The sequence below is a fragment of the Emys orbicularis genome, chromosome 3, assembly GCF_028017835.1.
Source record: "Emys orbicularis isolate rEmyOrb1 chromosome 3, rEmyOrb1.hap1, whole genome shotgun sequence".
Taxonomy (NCBI): Eukaryota; Metazoa; Chordata; order Testudines; family Emydidae; genus Emys; species Emys orbicularis.
Window position 1 is genome coordinate 86,525,316 of NC_088685.1, and position 17,537 is coordinate 86,542,852.

The following is a 17,537-nucleotide window of genomic DNA, read 5'->3' on the forward strand; positions in this document are numbered from 1 at the left end:
GCGAGCCCCTGTCAGTTGAAGGCTGGTTTAGACCTTCAGCTCTCTTACTGCGGAAGACAAGCCGGGCTGGAGCCAGGAACTGAGGAAGACTGTGGCCTATCAGAGCTCCCACAATGGAAGGTAGGCTTGGTCCCAGATGATTGCCATGTTTGGCTATCAACAATTGACTTAAACTTTCATGGAATCATTTGTTTGCTTGGTACACTGCAGAGCCTGGGAGGTGCAAAGAGCCCAGAAGGCACAGAAGAGTTGTTTTGTTTTGTCAATTTTCGACTTTGGATACTGCAGAAATAGTGGAAATGTTACGTACCCTAACTGGAGCACTAAATCTGCTCAACCTGGAACGTGGTGGAGGCTGGGCAGATCAGCGGAAGGCCTGGAGGGAAGTAGAGATAGAGTCATTACTGCACCACACCACAACATAAGTGGGTGTATAGGGAGGGCAGGCAGCCGCAGGGGTTTCAGTCATGACTGGGGCTCTTGGCCACTATGACAATAAAATAAAAATGATGAAAAATACTATGTTTGGGGCCATGGGAAGAGAGGGAAAAAGTAACTTGCTGTAACAGAAACTTCTTTCCACTTCCCAGGCCTTTCTCATCTTTCATTCAGAAAGAAAATACTTCATGAGTGGTATACACTTCCTCTTGAATTCATGGAGAGAGAACAAAATGGAAGGAGTCTGGAATCATGGAAATTGGGCTCTTCCCCTGTCACCCAGCTCATCCTCAGTGCCAGCAGCAGGACAGTGCTTAGGTGAGATCAGCTCTTGGACGAAGAACAGCTGACTGAAGCTGAACCCAAGAAAAACAGAGGTGATGCTGGTGGCCAGAGGAAAGTATTTTGAAGAGCTTACAGCCACAGTGCAGTCTTTGTTCGTTGAAGATCTACAACCACAATTGGTCATGTCAGTCTATAGTCTAGGAGTTCTCTTGAATTCTTCTGACACTAAGTTCTCACATAGCAGCATCTGTGAGAAATGCTTTCTATCTTCCCTTGGCAAGGAAACTCCATTCGATTCTGGCAGATGAAGTTCTGGCCTTAGTTATTCATGCCTTCGTCACCTCTCAACTGGATTACAGCAATGCAGTGTGCCCTGTCATGAGGGCTTTAGCACTTAGGAAATTCCAGCTAGTTCATAACACTGCAGTTCATCTCCTCAGCAACACAGACTACCATGAGCATAGTCCTCAGGTCTTTATATTGTCTTACCATAGAATTTTGAATCATGTTCAAGGTCTTTGTCCTTATCTTCAAAGCACTCTATGGCCTGGGGCTTTGATACCTAAAAGGCCGTGGCCAACAATTATGCTTCTCTGGTGCAATGGAACTCTCAAAAATAAAAGTAAAGCTTGTCTGTGCAGGAGACAGAACTTTCTCCGAGTGCAGTCTGGGACTGTGGAGGAACTAATGACTGTCACGAACCTCACCACTTTCCGCTACAAGTGCAAGGCACCTTTCTTTGACCGTGCCTTCTCTAACATATAAAAGGTATATTTATATTTTTTTAAAGCGAGAGAGAGAAAAAAATAACACACCCCCTACCAAAACAAGACACTTCACTGCACACACTTCTGCTTCGGGGGAGCGGATGAGAGAACAAACATGTGATGGATGTGTTCACGTTGTTTAGTGCATACCTGGAAGGCTCTCAGATACTATTGCAATAAGCGTGGTATAAAAATGTATATGACAGGGATCTGGGTAGCAGAACTCCCACAGTGTGTCTGCTGCTGATCACTGAATTAGCCTAGGTAGGATCTGATCTTTAATATTTAGGATCACATGGTGTCTCAAATAAAAGCCATAAAGATAACTCTTTTTTTTTTCCTTCCAGGAATGGTGTTGATATAATTTAGAAAAAAAATTACAGATATAATTATGAGGAAAAGATGGAAACATGTAAATATGAATAGCTGAAAGAAAAAGCAAGCTTCATTTATGCTTCATTTTGTTTTCCAGTAGGTTATTGATTTTCATTCAGTGAGAGCGGCTAGAGCACTTTATCTTTGTTGTTAAATATTACAGTAATGAAGCACTCTGTTAATCATACAGATCTAAGAATCAGATCTCCTGTCAGTGTCTTTTTAAGAATATCAACGCTCCTGTCAGGAAGCCAGCTTATTTTGTATTTTTCACAAAACTTTGCAAATTGTCAAAGTTTGCCAAATATTTATTGATAAATATTATTGCTGATCTCCACACTCCATACTCTCTCTTCAAATTTTAAAACCTTAATGTTAACATTATTTAAAAAAAAAAAAGAAAGGACCAGAAAGATGTTAACCAGTAAGCGTATCTGATAGTTTTGCATTGTTATGACCATTGTCTTCTCAGACACCCTCTCCACATGCTTCTTTTGATCTCCCTCCATGCATTATGTCTTAGGCGCCAATCCTGCAACTGCTTCCAAACAGTTGGACACCTGAAGTAAATGTAGCTCTGTGCAGACAAACTGCTGCACCTGCATAGAGCCCCACTGACTTCAGGGGTCTGTCCACAAAGGTGCAGTTGCACGACTGGGAACTGTTGAACTTCTTAGGCCAATGATGGTTCTTTCCTTTCTCTCACCCCTGCAGTATAAACCACCATGCACAATTAGGTCACTATACAGTGTATAAAAAGTGGTGTGCATGTTTTTAGATGTGATAGTAGATTGAATGTTTATTTTCTATAGAATATATTATAATAAAGTCAATTCCATGTGTGAATTTCCTCCCTCCCATAGCTATACCTACTGGTGGACAAGAGGTGTATTAAATCATTTACCACTGCCTTATGATGAGGGTAAGTGCTCTGTGTTCTTTTTGTTTTTGAGAATATTTTTGAAAAATACTGATTATTTTGATTCAGCCATTGAATGGTTTGCATCTATTCCTTTAATCACAAATTAACAAACTGATGATAAAAGCTGTGCAGTTATAACAGCTGACAGGTATTTCCTTCTCAATAAGCTGTGGGTTTCACTATCATATATGAGATGCCTGCATCACACCTGCCAAATGTCCATCAATTGTTGAGCCAGATATTGGGAATGTGGTGCTTATTGTAGACTTGTGGATATGACTTTGGCTTCTATAAGTTCACATGCAGGGAAGCATTTTAAATAGTTTTTTGTCATATGTGGCTTGAAGTATTGTAAATTGGTAACGCACAAGAATAGTCTAGCTCAGGGGCGGGCAAACTTTTTGGCCTGAGGGCTGCATTGGATTTCGGAAATTGTATGGAGGGCTAGTTAGGGGCAGAGGTCGTGGCCCGGCCCCCACCTCCTGTCTGCCCCCCCGGGACTCCTGTCACATCCAACCCCCGTTCCCTGACCGCCCGCGGATCCCCGCCACCCCATCCAACCTCTCCTCTCATTCCTGACGGCCCCCCCGGGACCCCTGCCCCATCCAACCACCCCTTATCCCTGTCCCCTGACTGCCCCCTGCCGCCCCATCCAACCCCCTCTCCTTCCTGACGGCCCCCCGGGACCCCTGCCCCCATTCAACCCCCTATTGCCTTCCCCCGACTGCCCCGCCCCCGATCACCACCCCAAACTCCCCTGCCCTCTATGCAACCCCCCCATCCCCTTACCGTCTGCCTGGAGCACTGGTGGCTGGAGGCGCTACAGCCGCGCCGCCCGGCTGGAGCCAGGCCACACAGCACAGAGACCGGGTCAGGCCGGGCTCTGCAGCTGCGCTGCCCCAGGAGCTCAGAGCCCCGCCGCCCAGAGCATTGCCTCGGCGACGGAACGAGCGAGCTGAGGCTGCAGGGGAGGGAGGACAGCGGGGGGGGAGGGGGGCGGGGACGAGCCTCCCAGGCCAGGAGCTCGGGGGCCGGGCAGGACGGTCCCACGGGCCGGATGTGGCCCGCGGGCCGTAGTTTGCCCACCCCTGGTCTAGCCGATAGTTCAAATACAATTGGAAGACACATCACCACTTCTCCAGCTGGGAGACTGTTCAAATCGGAAATGTAAATGTAAAAGGGAATCCAATTAACTAGTTAACTTTTATAATGTATCCCCTCAAATATATATGTCTTGTTTTTAGATCATATTTCTTGTGCTATAGAAAAAACATATGGAAGTGTATCTGGTTAAATTATTACAGGAGTATGCAAATAGATTTTTTTCCAAATGTGCTAATGATTCGCAATAGAACATGTTGTCTTTTTTTCAGTGACATGCGCTGAAAACAGAAGGAAGTTGATAGTGAAGAAATTTCACAAATATGAAGAAGAGATTGATATTCACAACGAGTTCTTTCGGCCATATGAATTAAGCAGTTTTGATGACACCTTTTGCTTGGCAATGACCAATTCTATACGGTATGTTTTGTGGTGTTATAAACAATATAATTTAGATTTCACAATTCTAATACATAACCTGAAACTTACTTTAGTGCAGGGGTTCTTAGCCTTTTTGAATCTTGCCCCACTTTAGTATTTGTTTTTACTTGGAGCCATCACCATCCCTTTACAATAGTGGGAAGGATACTGTTATGTAGTGTTGCTAATGCATTTGTTCAGGAGATACCAGGCAAATTACTCAAAATACAAATCAAATGGTAGTGTAAAAACACACCTTACCTGTATTAGTGCTGCTGATGTTAGTCAGTGAGACATCTGAGTAAGTGGCATTGCAACCTGACACGCAGGGTCACAACACCGCTCAAATTTGGACCGGCTGCCCCTCTATCTGGTGTGATGGAGGGTGGCTGAGCCAGATTTAAGTGAGTGGCATTGCAGCCTGGCAGTTGGCCCCCACACTTTTACTATAATTACTGAATTATTAGAAGGTTCACTGCCCTCCTATCCCGAAAATTTGATGTGCCACCCCAGTTGAGAATTTCTGGTTTAGAGCTTTATTCAGCTGGAAAGAGGACATTTTTTAGGTAATGTAGACTACTTCATTTGGATTCATGCAGTTTTGTCTACACAGTGCCATAGTCCAGACTACAGGGTGTGAATTATAGACTGTTCTAACCTGTTGCTCTCCATCAGCCCCATGTAGACACCTAGATTCTGCTGGCGCGAACTAAAAGGTACCTAGTTCATTTTGAGGTAGTCCCATTTAAAACAGGACTACGTTAACATGAACTAGGTACCTTTTGTGCATGCCAGCAATGTCTATGTGGGGCCCGTAGAATGCAGCATGTTAGAGTGCTCTGCAAGCCACACACTCATAGTCTGAACTGCAGCGCCATATGGACAAGCCCATTCTAATTCTAAATTAGGAGAAAAATTTATGTCTCTGTTCAGATATGTTCTGTTTTTAATCTCAAGATCATGTGCGCTTGGAGTTGATTAAAACAATCAGCTAGAGTGTTTTCCGGCTGGCAGCCATAACACCTTGGATCATGCCAACTGAGTATTTTAAAAAATATTTTTAGCATGCATGCTTTGGCTAATGGCTTTTGTGGGAATGATATCTAAAATGGCCATTTGAACTAATCTGAGAGTCATGAACACCATCATGAAAATAACATTGTTGGGTCTCCATTAGCCCAACCCTACTTCACAAGTGACAACTCTGTGCATAGTCATGTTTTGTGAGACTGCGTGGTACAACTGAAGGCTTCTTAAATCTCTTTGGATTTTAATTTTTACATGACAGTTTGTGACCTGTAATCAAAGTTTAACCTAGACAGTCCTTTTTAATTCATGACAACAATTTTTAAATTCAGAACTAAATGTTACAGGACGTTCAGACTTGTAGATGTGAAGAATTTTCAAAAAACCTGACAAAATATAATTTCAAAAGCATATTTCACATGTTGAGCTTTATTTTATGGCTGATTTCCTCCCCTCTTTCAGAGATTTCATGCCCAAGAATGTTGGAATTGATCCAAGTCCATTTACAGTGCGGAAACCTGATGAAACTGGAAAATCAGTGGTGGGGTAAGATTTGCATATAAAATATGAAATTTAAGATCGTGTACTGGCATAATAACATCAACATTGTCGAGTACAATGCAGTTAACAACAAAATGCATAATTACTTAGTTCAAGATGAGCAATGACTTGAAGGGGGACACACAAGCCATACATGGCTCTTGAGTTGAGGCATAAGGCTAAAACCCAAGTACCTACCTGTACTCAGAGAGTATAAGGGATCCAAGGCCTATTTGCAGTAAATGGAAAGATTCTTATGGACTTCAGTGCACTTTGAATTAGGCCTCAAATATATTTATTACAGTATCAGTAGCATCTTGTATTACTGTGTATTGCCCTGTGTATGCCAGACAAACAGTCTACGAAATCACTTATGTGAGAGTATACATTAAAACATAGTTCAGATTAGGCATAGTTTAGAAGACTAGTGAACATTTTCTGGCATGTGCAGCAAACATTAATTTGCATCTAAAGCAACTTTGTAAATAACTGTCTTCTCCCGAAACTAAATCTAAAGAAAATGGTGTTGATGGGTTAAAAAGAAAATATATGGTATCCTTGTGCTAACAACATTCTTTTTAGAAGAAATAGAGATAAGGGAAACTATAGAATAAAAAAGTCCAATATATTCAGAATCACAGTGTCGACTGAATTAGTGAATACAGAAAAGAATGCACAAAAATTACAAGGTGCTATAGTTATAGCTAAGGTTGTAGGAAAAAGCAGATGTTACATGAGATACACTATATTACAGCATTCCATCAAAATATACCATTTTCTAATAAATATGTACGATCTATAGCATAGTGTATGTGTTTGCAGTATGATTTAAGTATAATAAATATTTAAATGTGTAATAAGTTTCTAAAAAGAAAGTCACCTGATAGTCATGAGTAGTTTGAGAATGTGACACCAGAAATTAAAGTTAGAATTGCTTTCAGTGTTCTAATATAAAATTAAAAGACCATCTGAAGATCTGGTCTGAATGTTTATCATAAAAAGAGTATCACCATTCTTCAAGTAACTGTGCATGTGCATTCCTTTCTTGGTGGTTTGTGCACGCACTCCACTTACAGTTGTAAGACATTTTTCCCTCAGTGGTACCCACTGGGATGGCTCAGGTGCCCTCTGTTGCCGTGTGCCACTGCGTGCTGGTATAAATGGCCCAGCCACCTACAAGATCCCACAGCTTCCTCTTTCTGCCACGTGACAGTAGTTGGAATTGCTTAGTGCTCTGAGTGTGCTTGTTGTAAATTAGTTGTAGATAGTTTACTAGTTGATTAATACTTAGTTAATAGTGTAGATAGGATAAGTTTCTTTCTCAGTACCCAGTTTGGGGGTTTTCCACTTCTTGGCACCAAGGGATGCCTTGGTCACCGAGCTTCAAACCCTGTACCTTTTGCACTAGGCCAGTGACAATGAGTGACTCACATTCAAGCTTCTTAAAATGTTTAGGGATAGCCCATACTCAGGATTGTTATCAGATTTGTAAATACTTTAAGCCTAGGACAGGAAAGACAGAGAAGCCAGGTTAAAGTTTTTGCTCAAGAAAGTGTCCCTGAGACCTCTGTCAGAGCCTGGCCATTCAAACTCAGCTCCTAGTGCCTCAGCATCGATTGGGGTGTGCCTCCTATGTTGCCTGAGATTCAGTATCATGTACTTTCCCCAATAAGCAGACTGTCAAGAGAGGAAGGTCTCCAGCACTGAAGTCCTCTAGGCATGGGAATAAGTAAAGTGCAGCCAAAACCAAGCACTCCTTTTCTCTGCAGAAGCCAGCCCCCTTGACTCCGGCACCAAGGCAGGTACCTTTGAGTCCAGTGCCTGAAGGGAGTGCCTTCTACATCTCAATACCAACTACGCTGGAGGCTTTTGCAGTAGCAAGAGATCTGGTGAGCCTTTCGGTACAGGTATCTCTGGTGTAGAAGATTGTGCTATGGGCATCAGCAGCATCGGTGCAGCACTCAGTACCAAGACAACTTTTTACTTCAGTCTTCACGCACAATACCATTGAAGGAGAAGCCTACAATGTTGGCTGTACTACATCCTACTCTGACACAGCACTGGTCTTTGGCACCATCAGGAGCAGCTCCCCCTTGGTCAGCTAACGGAGATTCATCATCCTCTGAATCAGAGATTGGCTGCTACATTTCCCAGCCTTGTAGCTGGTCTTACTACCCTGATAGGGACCTTCTGGCAGGAGTACCATCAGGCATATGGCTGGGTGGTTGGGTGTCATTGGGGCCCACCACTAGTCCAGTAGCCTTTTTGGAACCCAGGGGGGTCCCCTTCCCCCATTTCCAGTTCGTATATGTGGCATTCCTGCTCTGTGTCTTCAGAGAGGAATGGGGAGTCTACTGAACAGGCACCACTTGATATGGCAATCATATTTCTGAAGGGCCTAGATAGGCTGTATCCTCAGATAAGCCCTCCCCCACCCCCACCTCCACCCCACCCCGGGACTTGAACCTAGTTCTATGAAAGCTCATGAGGCCTCAGTTTGAGCCTCTAGCACATATTGCACCTATCACTGAAGGTGGCTTTCTTAGTAGCTATCACTTCAGCCTGGAGTGTGGCTGAACTTCGTGCTCAGACATCTAAACCACCTTATATAATCTTCTTTAAGGACAAAATATACTTGCACCCTCATCTGAGATTTCTCTCTAGAGTCTCATTTTCATAGAGACCTGTCAGTTTACTAACCTACATTTTACGCAAAACCACATGCCAATAGAGAGAAGCAACACCTCCACTCTTAGACGTTAGGAGAGCTTTGGTATTTTAGGACAGGACTAAACAGTTCAGTTTGTCAACTCAACTATTTGTGGCCATTGCAGACAGAATGAAGGACCTCCCAATCTCTTCACAAAGAATTTTCTTGGATAACTTCTTACATTCGTGTATGTTACAGTTTGGCAGGCATTTCCCTGCTGAGCAAAGTGATGGTACATTCCACAAGATTGCAAGGGTTCTCCATGGCATTCTTTGCACAAGTTCCTATCCAAGTAATTTGTAGAATGGTGATTTGATCTTCAGTCCACACCTTTGCATCCTGTTATTGCCATCACTCAGTACTCTAGAGATGATGCTAAATTTGGACGAGTTGTACACCAGTCTGTGTACATGAACTCTGATGCCTCCTTCTACTGTACCGCTTTTGACTCACCAAAAGTGGAATGCACATGTGCAATCACGCGAAGAAGAAAAATGGTTATTAACCTTCTGTAACTGTTCTTCAAAATATGATGTACATGTCCATTCCACAACCCGCCCTCCTATCCCTCTGCATTGGAGTTGTCCAGCAAGAAGAAACTGAGGAGGCTTGGGGATGGCTGGGCCCTTTATACCAGCATGCAATGGTGTGCGGCAACAGAGGGTACTCAAGCCACCCTGAGGGGTACCACTGGGGGAAAATTTCTGATGACTTTTTGAGAGGTGTGCACACACCACCAGGAGTGGAATGGCCAAAGAACAACAGTTATGGAAGGTTAGTAACCTTTTGGTTTTTTTGTAGTCCTAAAAAAGCCATTGGTGTAGATATTTGCCATATCAGTAATGCTATGAGTGCATGATGTTACATTAACTTTTGAGGTATCTGCTTTTCTATGGAAATTTTAAAAAATGATATAATATATTATATTTAAATATATTGAACCTGCAACATAGCTGTACTTTCATAAAAGTTCAGAAATGGTGTTTACTTTTTTTCTTTCTTCAGCAGCAAGTAAAAGTTGAATAGAGGTGATTATTGTGGATGTATTTCTAAAAATTACCTGAGTTTGATATTTTATGTTGTAAATTCTTTCTTCCAAAGTCTACAAAGCATTGGGTGAATTGAGCTACTGTATGTGATTTTTGTTTTGTATGATGGTGTAGCAGTAGCTGTGCCATAGTTAAGGTTGTATTAAAGTACTGTTTTAACAGGAGCATTAACCCTTTATTTTGTAAAAATCTCATAGAAATGGCAAAAACTAAAGCATAGAATATAGATTTAGAGTACAATTTAATTTCTCTTGGAAATAATTTTTAAAATGTGTAAGAATTACTCTTTGGTTTTTGTCCCTATTGGATTGTATCGCTTTCCTTTGTACTCCTTTTGCAAGAAATCTTAACATCTGAGACCTTTCCTCTGTCCATAGAATCATAGAATATCAGGGTTGGAAGGGACCTCAGGAGGTCATCTAATCCAAGCCCCTGCTCAGAGCAGGACCAATCCCCAGTTAGATTTTTGCCCCAAATCTCTAAATGGCCCCCTCAAGGATTGAACTCACAACCCTGGGTTTAGCAGGCCAATGCTCAAACCACTGAGCTATCCCTTAGAATATTCTTAGAATATCAGTTATCTATTAGTGTGTGACTTAAGATAATATAACTTAAGCATAACTGATGACTTAAGATATAAAGCATAAGGATGAAAGGGGAAAAATAATTTCCTGCCCTTTCAAAATAAGGGCCCGATGGGTTGCATAATCTAGTAGATTTTGCACATTTGCTCTTTCCAATTTTTGTATTAGGCAGTTCCAAGCTAATTTGATTTTCTCTCCTCTCTAAGGTAGTATATGTCAGTGTCCCCAAACAAAGAATACATTGTTCAGACATTTCTGTGAGGTCTCATACTTTTGGCATGGAACACTACTATAGAGCTGGACACAATTAATATGTTTTATTTTCTAAAGGAACAGTGGCTACTGGTTAAAAAAGGCACTTTACTGTACCTTCATTTGATGCAATAGACTTTAACATTTCATTGAGGCATGTCTGAACTGTGAATTGATTTGCCAATCTCCTCCTTGAATTTTTTGTAATGTTACTTATTAAATTGTTTGACTCTGTATCTAAATATTGATTTGTTTCAAACAGCAGGACAACTTGTTCTGTTTATTTACGAGGATGCATTCTAAGATCTCTGGTCTTCCCAGTTTAAATATCCTCATGAGCTTGTGTACTTGAACTCTTTGTTTTAAAACATTGGATGAAGTAGAGTATCCTTTTTTGTACTTCTGTTTTCAGTCTCAAAAATCCATTTGCAAAACACATCATTATTGTATTTTTCCAAGGGGAAAATTACTAGTGGTAGCTATCTACGAGAGGTTATCAGGATGTTTACGCTCTACATAGAAATCCCAAGAAGTGATAGTGTGCCTAGCCTGCTATGAGTGACAGACCAGAGTAATTGTATGTTTTTTCCAAAGCGTAGCACTAAATCACCAAGGGTATTACAACAGATCCATGCTTTTGGTTCCATATTTCCAGGGCATTACCGTGTCAGGATGTCCTGAACTTAGTTTAGAGTCATTAAACTGCCTCATGAGTAAGTGAAACAGCCTTTACCAACTTCCAAGCTATAAGTACCAGCAAATGCTTCTGTTGTTTCTTCCACTTTCTTCATCTGACAGATCTGCACTGAATAACTCCTTCAGCTACCATCCTCTTTGTTCAGTCTTCTGCAGTGCCATTGAGAACCAGGGAGAGTCCCTAAACATTCATACCTTAAAGCTGAATTAAATGGATACCTGATGATTTCCTGGGTCACTTAAAGCTGACATAGACACCTCTGTTGGTGCCACAATTGAGTGTGTGGCTGGGGAAAATGGGGCATGACTGGAGCACTGCTACACTCCAGTGGTCCCCTGCCAACCACTTGACCCTTTGAGGGCTGTTGTAGCCAGCGGAACTTAGAACAGCTGCAAAACTGCTCTAAATTGCTTTTTGAGACTGGACCTGTGCCCAGTGGTCCAGGGATAAGGAAGCCACAGTAATGGCTTAGAGACTCCTTTACACCCACCTCTTTTTCCCAGACTGTTGCATACACCAAGTGGACAGACCCAAGAATCCAATCCTTTAATGTTTTATTCCCTAGCCTGGAAAGATCCCTTATAAGGTGGCTTCAGATTTCTATATGGAAACAATAAGGAGAAGTTGACATGATCGGAGGAAATGGAGAGGAAGATGTGTTTATCAGCAGTGTTCTTTATAAATTGAAATGAGGGAGACACTAGCCATGGCAGGAAATGACCAAAGCTTTTCAAGGATTGTAGCATGAGAAAGTGTGTAGTTAGGAAAAAGTGGATATTGATGGTTAAAAAGGAAGAAATAAAAGACTGGAAAAGGGGGAGAAGGCGAGAAGTCATGGATGACACCAAGGTCGTGAGCCTAGGAACAGGAGAAAGAGTGGAGGTGTCAATGGTGTTGAGGACACAAGGTGATGGAGAGGGAGAAGGAGGAAAGATGATAAACTCAGTTTTGGAGAGACTGGCTCTAAGACAGCTATAGAACATCCAAAAGAAAATGTCATACAGTTAAAGATGTGAGCATGGAGTGCCTAAAGGGAGTTCTCTGATTTGGAGACCAGGGAGAAGGTGGCACTGTTGGGGAGGAGGAAAGTCATTAACACTATCCAGCAGTTTTATGGCTTTGTTTTTAAACTTTCAAGACCTGGGAAGAGAATTTAGGTAGAGAGCCAAAGATAGAGAAGAACTGACAAAGTTTGGTGATGCAAGGATCAATCACGAAAGATACATAAAGTTGTTTAGAAAGAGAAAAAGAAAAAGCAGGGATGAAAAAAGAGACTGAACAGAAAATGGAGGAAGGCTGGCATAGTCATGGAAATGACTTCAGACATTCAGCAGTATGAGAAGTACAGATATAGTGAATACCCAGGGAAAAGAAAAAATAGGGGATTCAAAGGACGGGCAGAGCCCTCAAGAATAACAGAAGACGTTCAGAAGGTAGAATTTCTCCTTGCACCCTATGCCAGATGAGATGGAAACCAAAATTCAGGAATATACGTATGGTATATTTAAAAGTATTTTGTGTTCATTTAATAAATGTGTGCACTGTCTTTCTTCTTTGAATATATAGGAACAAAAGTAATAGAGAAGAAACTGTGCTGCAGCGCAAAACAGCTGCTAGTGCCCCTCCTCCCCCAAGTGAGGAAGCAGTGTCAAGTAGTTCTGAGGATGATTCTGGGACTGACAAAGAAGATGAGGGAGCTGTTTCTCAGCGTTCCACTCCAGTAAAGATGACAGATACAGGCGATAATATAAAAATAACAGAGGTGAGAAAATTGCACTGGCACACATGAAGGGAGACCATCAACTTAAAATACACATTTCTTATGAAAATATTTTGCCTACTGTTACTTGTAACACCTAATGTTCCTGACATTAAAAGGGAAAATTATTTTCTCCAGTTCATTTGCTTTACGCATTTGACAGCATTTAGTGAACCTGATTATACACAATTGTCATTTTCCCTGTTTGTTGGAGCCTCTCACGAAACATTAGGGAAGAAAATAACATTTAAAAAAAAAAATGTGATTCTAAAGCCATAAAAACTGGAAAGGCATTCGTGGGCAGGAATAGTATCTAACACTACTTTTAATTCAGGTTTTGAAATTGACTAGATTTCAAGTTGAAAGTGTCCCTTTGAGGACTGACTTGGTATCTGAGTTCTGAATTGCCAAGTAGTAACTTAATAGTCTGAGGTGTTGAAAAATGGTTTAATAAAACTAAATTATCTAAACTGCACATTCTGATTTTATCAGATAATATTAGTTTTACAGATATGTAAAGTAAGAAAAATGCGGGTTGGGAACTTATTAGAGTTTGATTTAAGGATATTTACTTTATATATTCTGACGTGATGTTTCCAGTTTGTGTTTTAACAGTTATAAAGCTTTAACTTTTTGAATCTCAATATCTACTGTCATTAAATAATTATTGTCTGATGCCACCATAATTTCCGGCAATTGACTTCCTGTATAACACAGGCCGTAGAACCTCACCCAGCAAGTTCTGCATCAAGCCCATAATTTCTGGTTGAGTTACAGTATGTGATTTAGAAAGATATCCAGTCTTGATTTAAATAATGGAGAACCCAGAAACATTTTGTGCCAGCCAAGGGAGCAGAATTTTTATTCACACATCTCCCCAAACTCCTTAGTAGCTCAAGCTGCCACTTATAAGAGCAAGCAACATCAACTAAAGTCTACCCCTTCTAATAAAGAAGCCAAGCCCAAACACTTAAACCTATTTTTGAGGAAGGTTTTTACTTCAACCAGTATGCAATTTTGTACAGCCAACTGTCAGACATTATTGTCCAAGTACCATTTTGTTAGTTATTCTAAATTCACGTAATTTACTCACAAACTTCCTTAGGAGGACAGGCACCGTGGGTAAATTGATTGCCAGATCATCCCTCCAAGCTTTGCTGCAGCAGTCACAGCCTCCAGATCGATGGTAACAGCTGTTGTCACACATTAAGTGTCATGGCTTCATTTCTCCAGATTCCTCAGGGAAGACCAATCTGCAATGGAGGATTTGCCCTTTGAAGGGAACAATCTCTTCAGTGAGAAGATGAATGATTTGTTACACTCGTTGAAGGATGCTGGGCTCGCTGGGCATCAACATTCCAGCTCCAAAGAAGAAATACCACAGACCACACACATACAGGCACAACCAGTACTACAGTTATTTTACCACCCAGAGCGGTTTTGAACCACCATGGAGGATGCAATGGATCAAGTACGATGTTCCCACCTTTTCCCTCCTTCCAACCCCAGCCTTTTACTAAAATACATTTTTGACAGGACCTTTGAGAGCTGTGAAACACTCCAGATGCTGCATTCATCCATCCAAAACTCTGATACCCAATTTGGTGGCCATCTATCTCATTTCTCCAAAGCCTGGCAGAGGATAATGACAGACAAATGGGTTCTCAACATCATTCATACCATTATACCATAGAATGCCTCTTTCCCATCCCTCTTCAGGGAGCACTCTGATGAAAGGATGTTCATTTAAGAAGTAAACTCCTTTCTTCATCAGGAGGCTCTAGTGCTGAGGCTGCCTCCAATACTGGGGAAAGTTTTTACTCAAAATATTTCCTCCTCCTGCAAAAAGGGAGGATGAAGACCCATCTTAGAATGCAAACAGCTCAATGTCTTTATCTGTAGATTGATATTCAGAATGGCCACCTTGGCATCAGTAATTTCTTCACTGAATAAAGATGACTGATTCACAACTCTTGATATGAAAGATGCCTGCTTCCACATAGACATCTACCCCTCACATAGAAAGTGTCTTAGACTCACTGTAGGTCTGAACTAGTGTCAACACAAGGTGCTCCCCTTTAGCCTTGCACCAGCCCCAAGGCTATTTACAAAGGTACTATCAGTAGTGGTTGCTCTTTTCCAAGGCCACGGACCATCAGTTTTTCCTTACTTTGACTAGCTACTGATTGAGAGATCTCATCAGGTGGTACTGACAGCAACCTCATTCTTGCTCCATCTTCTACATTCACTGCGACTCTATAAATATAAAATCCATTTTAGGTCTCATGCAAACTATAGAGTTTATCAGGGCAATACTGGAATCTATCAGTGCCAAAGTATATCTTCCTCAGGCCAGACACCAATCCATAAAGGAAGTTGTCATTCAACTCAGACTGAGTCCATGGGCTTCAGTCTGTTCATATCTCAGCCTTCTAGGTTACATGGTTTCCTGTACATGTGAGACCCTTTGCAAGGTTTTTACTTTGTTGCCTGCAAGCTTGGCTTCAGATGGTATACACACCAAATAAGTTACTCACTCCCACATAGAGCATGAGCTTCTTTAGCCTGGTGGGAGACTAGGGAACAAGTGTGTGTGTGTGTGGGGAGTTCCCTTTCATTCCGCCCACGTATGAGGAGATACTGATCATGGACACCACCTTGTTAGAGTGGGGTGCCCATCTAGATGAACATACAGCACAGGATGTGGACTCCTCAGGAGTCCATCATGCCCAGAAACCTCTTAGAAATTTGAGCAGTCCATGAGGCCTGCTAACAATTCCTACCACTCATACAGACCTGGCATATTCAAGTGATGTCACACAACATGGCAACAGCTTTCTTCATTTACAAATGAGGGGGAGCACAATCACCCCTTTCTGGATAGAGGCTGTCAATTTTTGGAGCTGGTATATTTGTCACCCAATCACTGTGTCATGGTCTACAATCACCCAGGGATTCGTGACAACTAGCAGACATAGTCAGCCAGGTACTCCTCTAAGGACCACAAATGGGATATTCATTATTCCATGGTACAGATCATATTTCATCAATGGGCATCTCCATCCTGGGACCTGTTTGAGAAGAGAACAGAAAATGAATGATCTACCATTCCAAGGGCGACAAGGTCAGGACTCCAGAGGGGAAACACTTCATTTCCCTTGGTCAGGACACCTAATGCTCATCCTCCCTTCTGTTGCACCATACCTTGCTGTCTGAGGAACATCAAGCAAGATGAAATGGAGATCATCCTGATTGCTCCCAGATGGCCCAGGCAATTCTGGTTTCCCATTATTCTACAAATGTCAGCATGTCTGCACATCAGTACCCAATTCTTTCTGGATGTATTGACAAGGGCAAGGTCAGGTATCCCATTCTGGCTTCACTTCATCAGATGGCTTGGTATTTGTATCAAACCTAGAAAGAACATGTTCAGAAGCTATTCAGGCCATCCTTAACAATAGTAGGAAGGAATCGGCTTTCTACTATTGTTGTCTACATAGCTAAGTGGACAAGGTTTTTTCTGTCTTGTCTCAACATTGCCAGATAAACCCAGAGGACTCTGAAATCAATACTATATTGGTATATCGTCTTTCCTTGAAGACCTTGGGTCTTTCCCTGAGCTCAGTAAGGGTACACTTAGCAGTTATCAGGGCCTGTCATCCTCCTATTGATAACTACTCCATCTTCACTCATCCTGTGACAGTACATTTCCTGCAAGGCCTAGTCAGAACCTTTCCTTCTGTGATTAAAACCTCCTGTGACATGGGACCTCAGCCTAATCCTCTCGACGTTAACAAGAGCTCTGTTTGAAACCCCTACCTTCATGCACTATAACGCATTTGACTATGAAGGTCTAGTTGCCATCACCTCAGCTACAAGAGTAGGTGAACTACAGACCCTTATGGCTGATCCACCATACGCAATTTTCCATAAGGATGAGGTTTCTCCAAGACTACATCCAAAATTTACCCCATGTAATCTCTGATTTCCATCTGACTCAGACAATTCACATATCTTTTTTCCTAAACTGCATGCCACCAGTCGTTCCATCTTACAACGTGGAAGCTCCATGGTTAAATCCGTTGGAGCTTTCCTGTTCAGACCGGGTTAGACAGGTCCTCCTTGGCAGTAGGAAACCCTCTACGAGAGCCACGTACCTTGCCAAGTGGAAGAAATTTTCAGTCTGGTCAGCGCAGCGCCATTCGCCCCCTACGCTGGCTGCAGTGCCGCACATTCTGGACTACCTCCTCCATCTGAAGCAGGAGGATCTCCCGTCGTCTTCTATACGGGTGCACTTAGCCGCCATCTCGGCCTTCCACCCAGGCATGCAGGGCCGCTCGGTATTTGCTAACCCCATAGTCAGCTGATTCCTAAAGGGGTTCGATAGGTTATACCCTCACATCCATCAATTGATTCCTGCCTGGGACCTGAACTTGGTCCTTTCTAGGCTCATGGGACCCCCTTTTGAGCCTTTAGCAACATGCTTCTTGCTCTACCTCTCTTACAAGGTCGCATTCCTGGTAGCAATAACCTCGGCCAGGAGGGTGTCCGAGCTCAGGGCCTTGACATCAGACCCTCCCTACACCGGGTTCTATAAGGACAAGGTTCAGCT

The 17,537-nt window shown here is 42.2% G+C and overlaps 1 protein-coding gene across 1 annotated transcript in view; it reads left to right on the plus strand.

Annotated features, from left to right (window-relative positions):
• Positions 1–17,537, plus strand: part of FIG4 (FIG4 phosphoinositide 5-phosphatase) — a 168,321-nt gene that overhangs the window by 104,997 nt on the left and 45,787 nt on the right. Inside the window, exons 17-20 of the mRNA XM_065401050.1 lie at positions 2,729–2,787; positions 4,161–4,308; positions 5,797–5,880; positions 12,733–12,928. Coding sequence (XP_065257122.1) covers positions 2,729–2,787; positions 4,161–4,308; positions 5,797–5,880; positions 12,733–12,928 — 487 coding nt within the window. The remainder of the gene's footprint in view (positions 1–2,728; positions 2,788–4,160; positions 4,309–5,796; positions 5,881–12,732; positions 12,929–17,537) is intronic.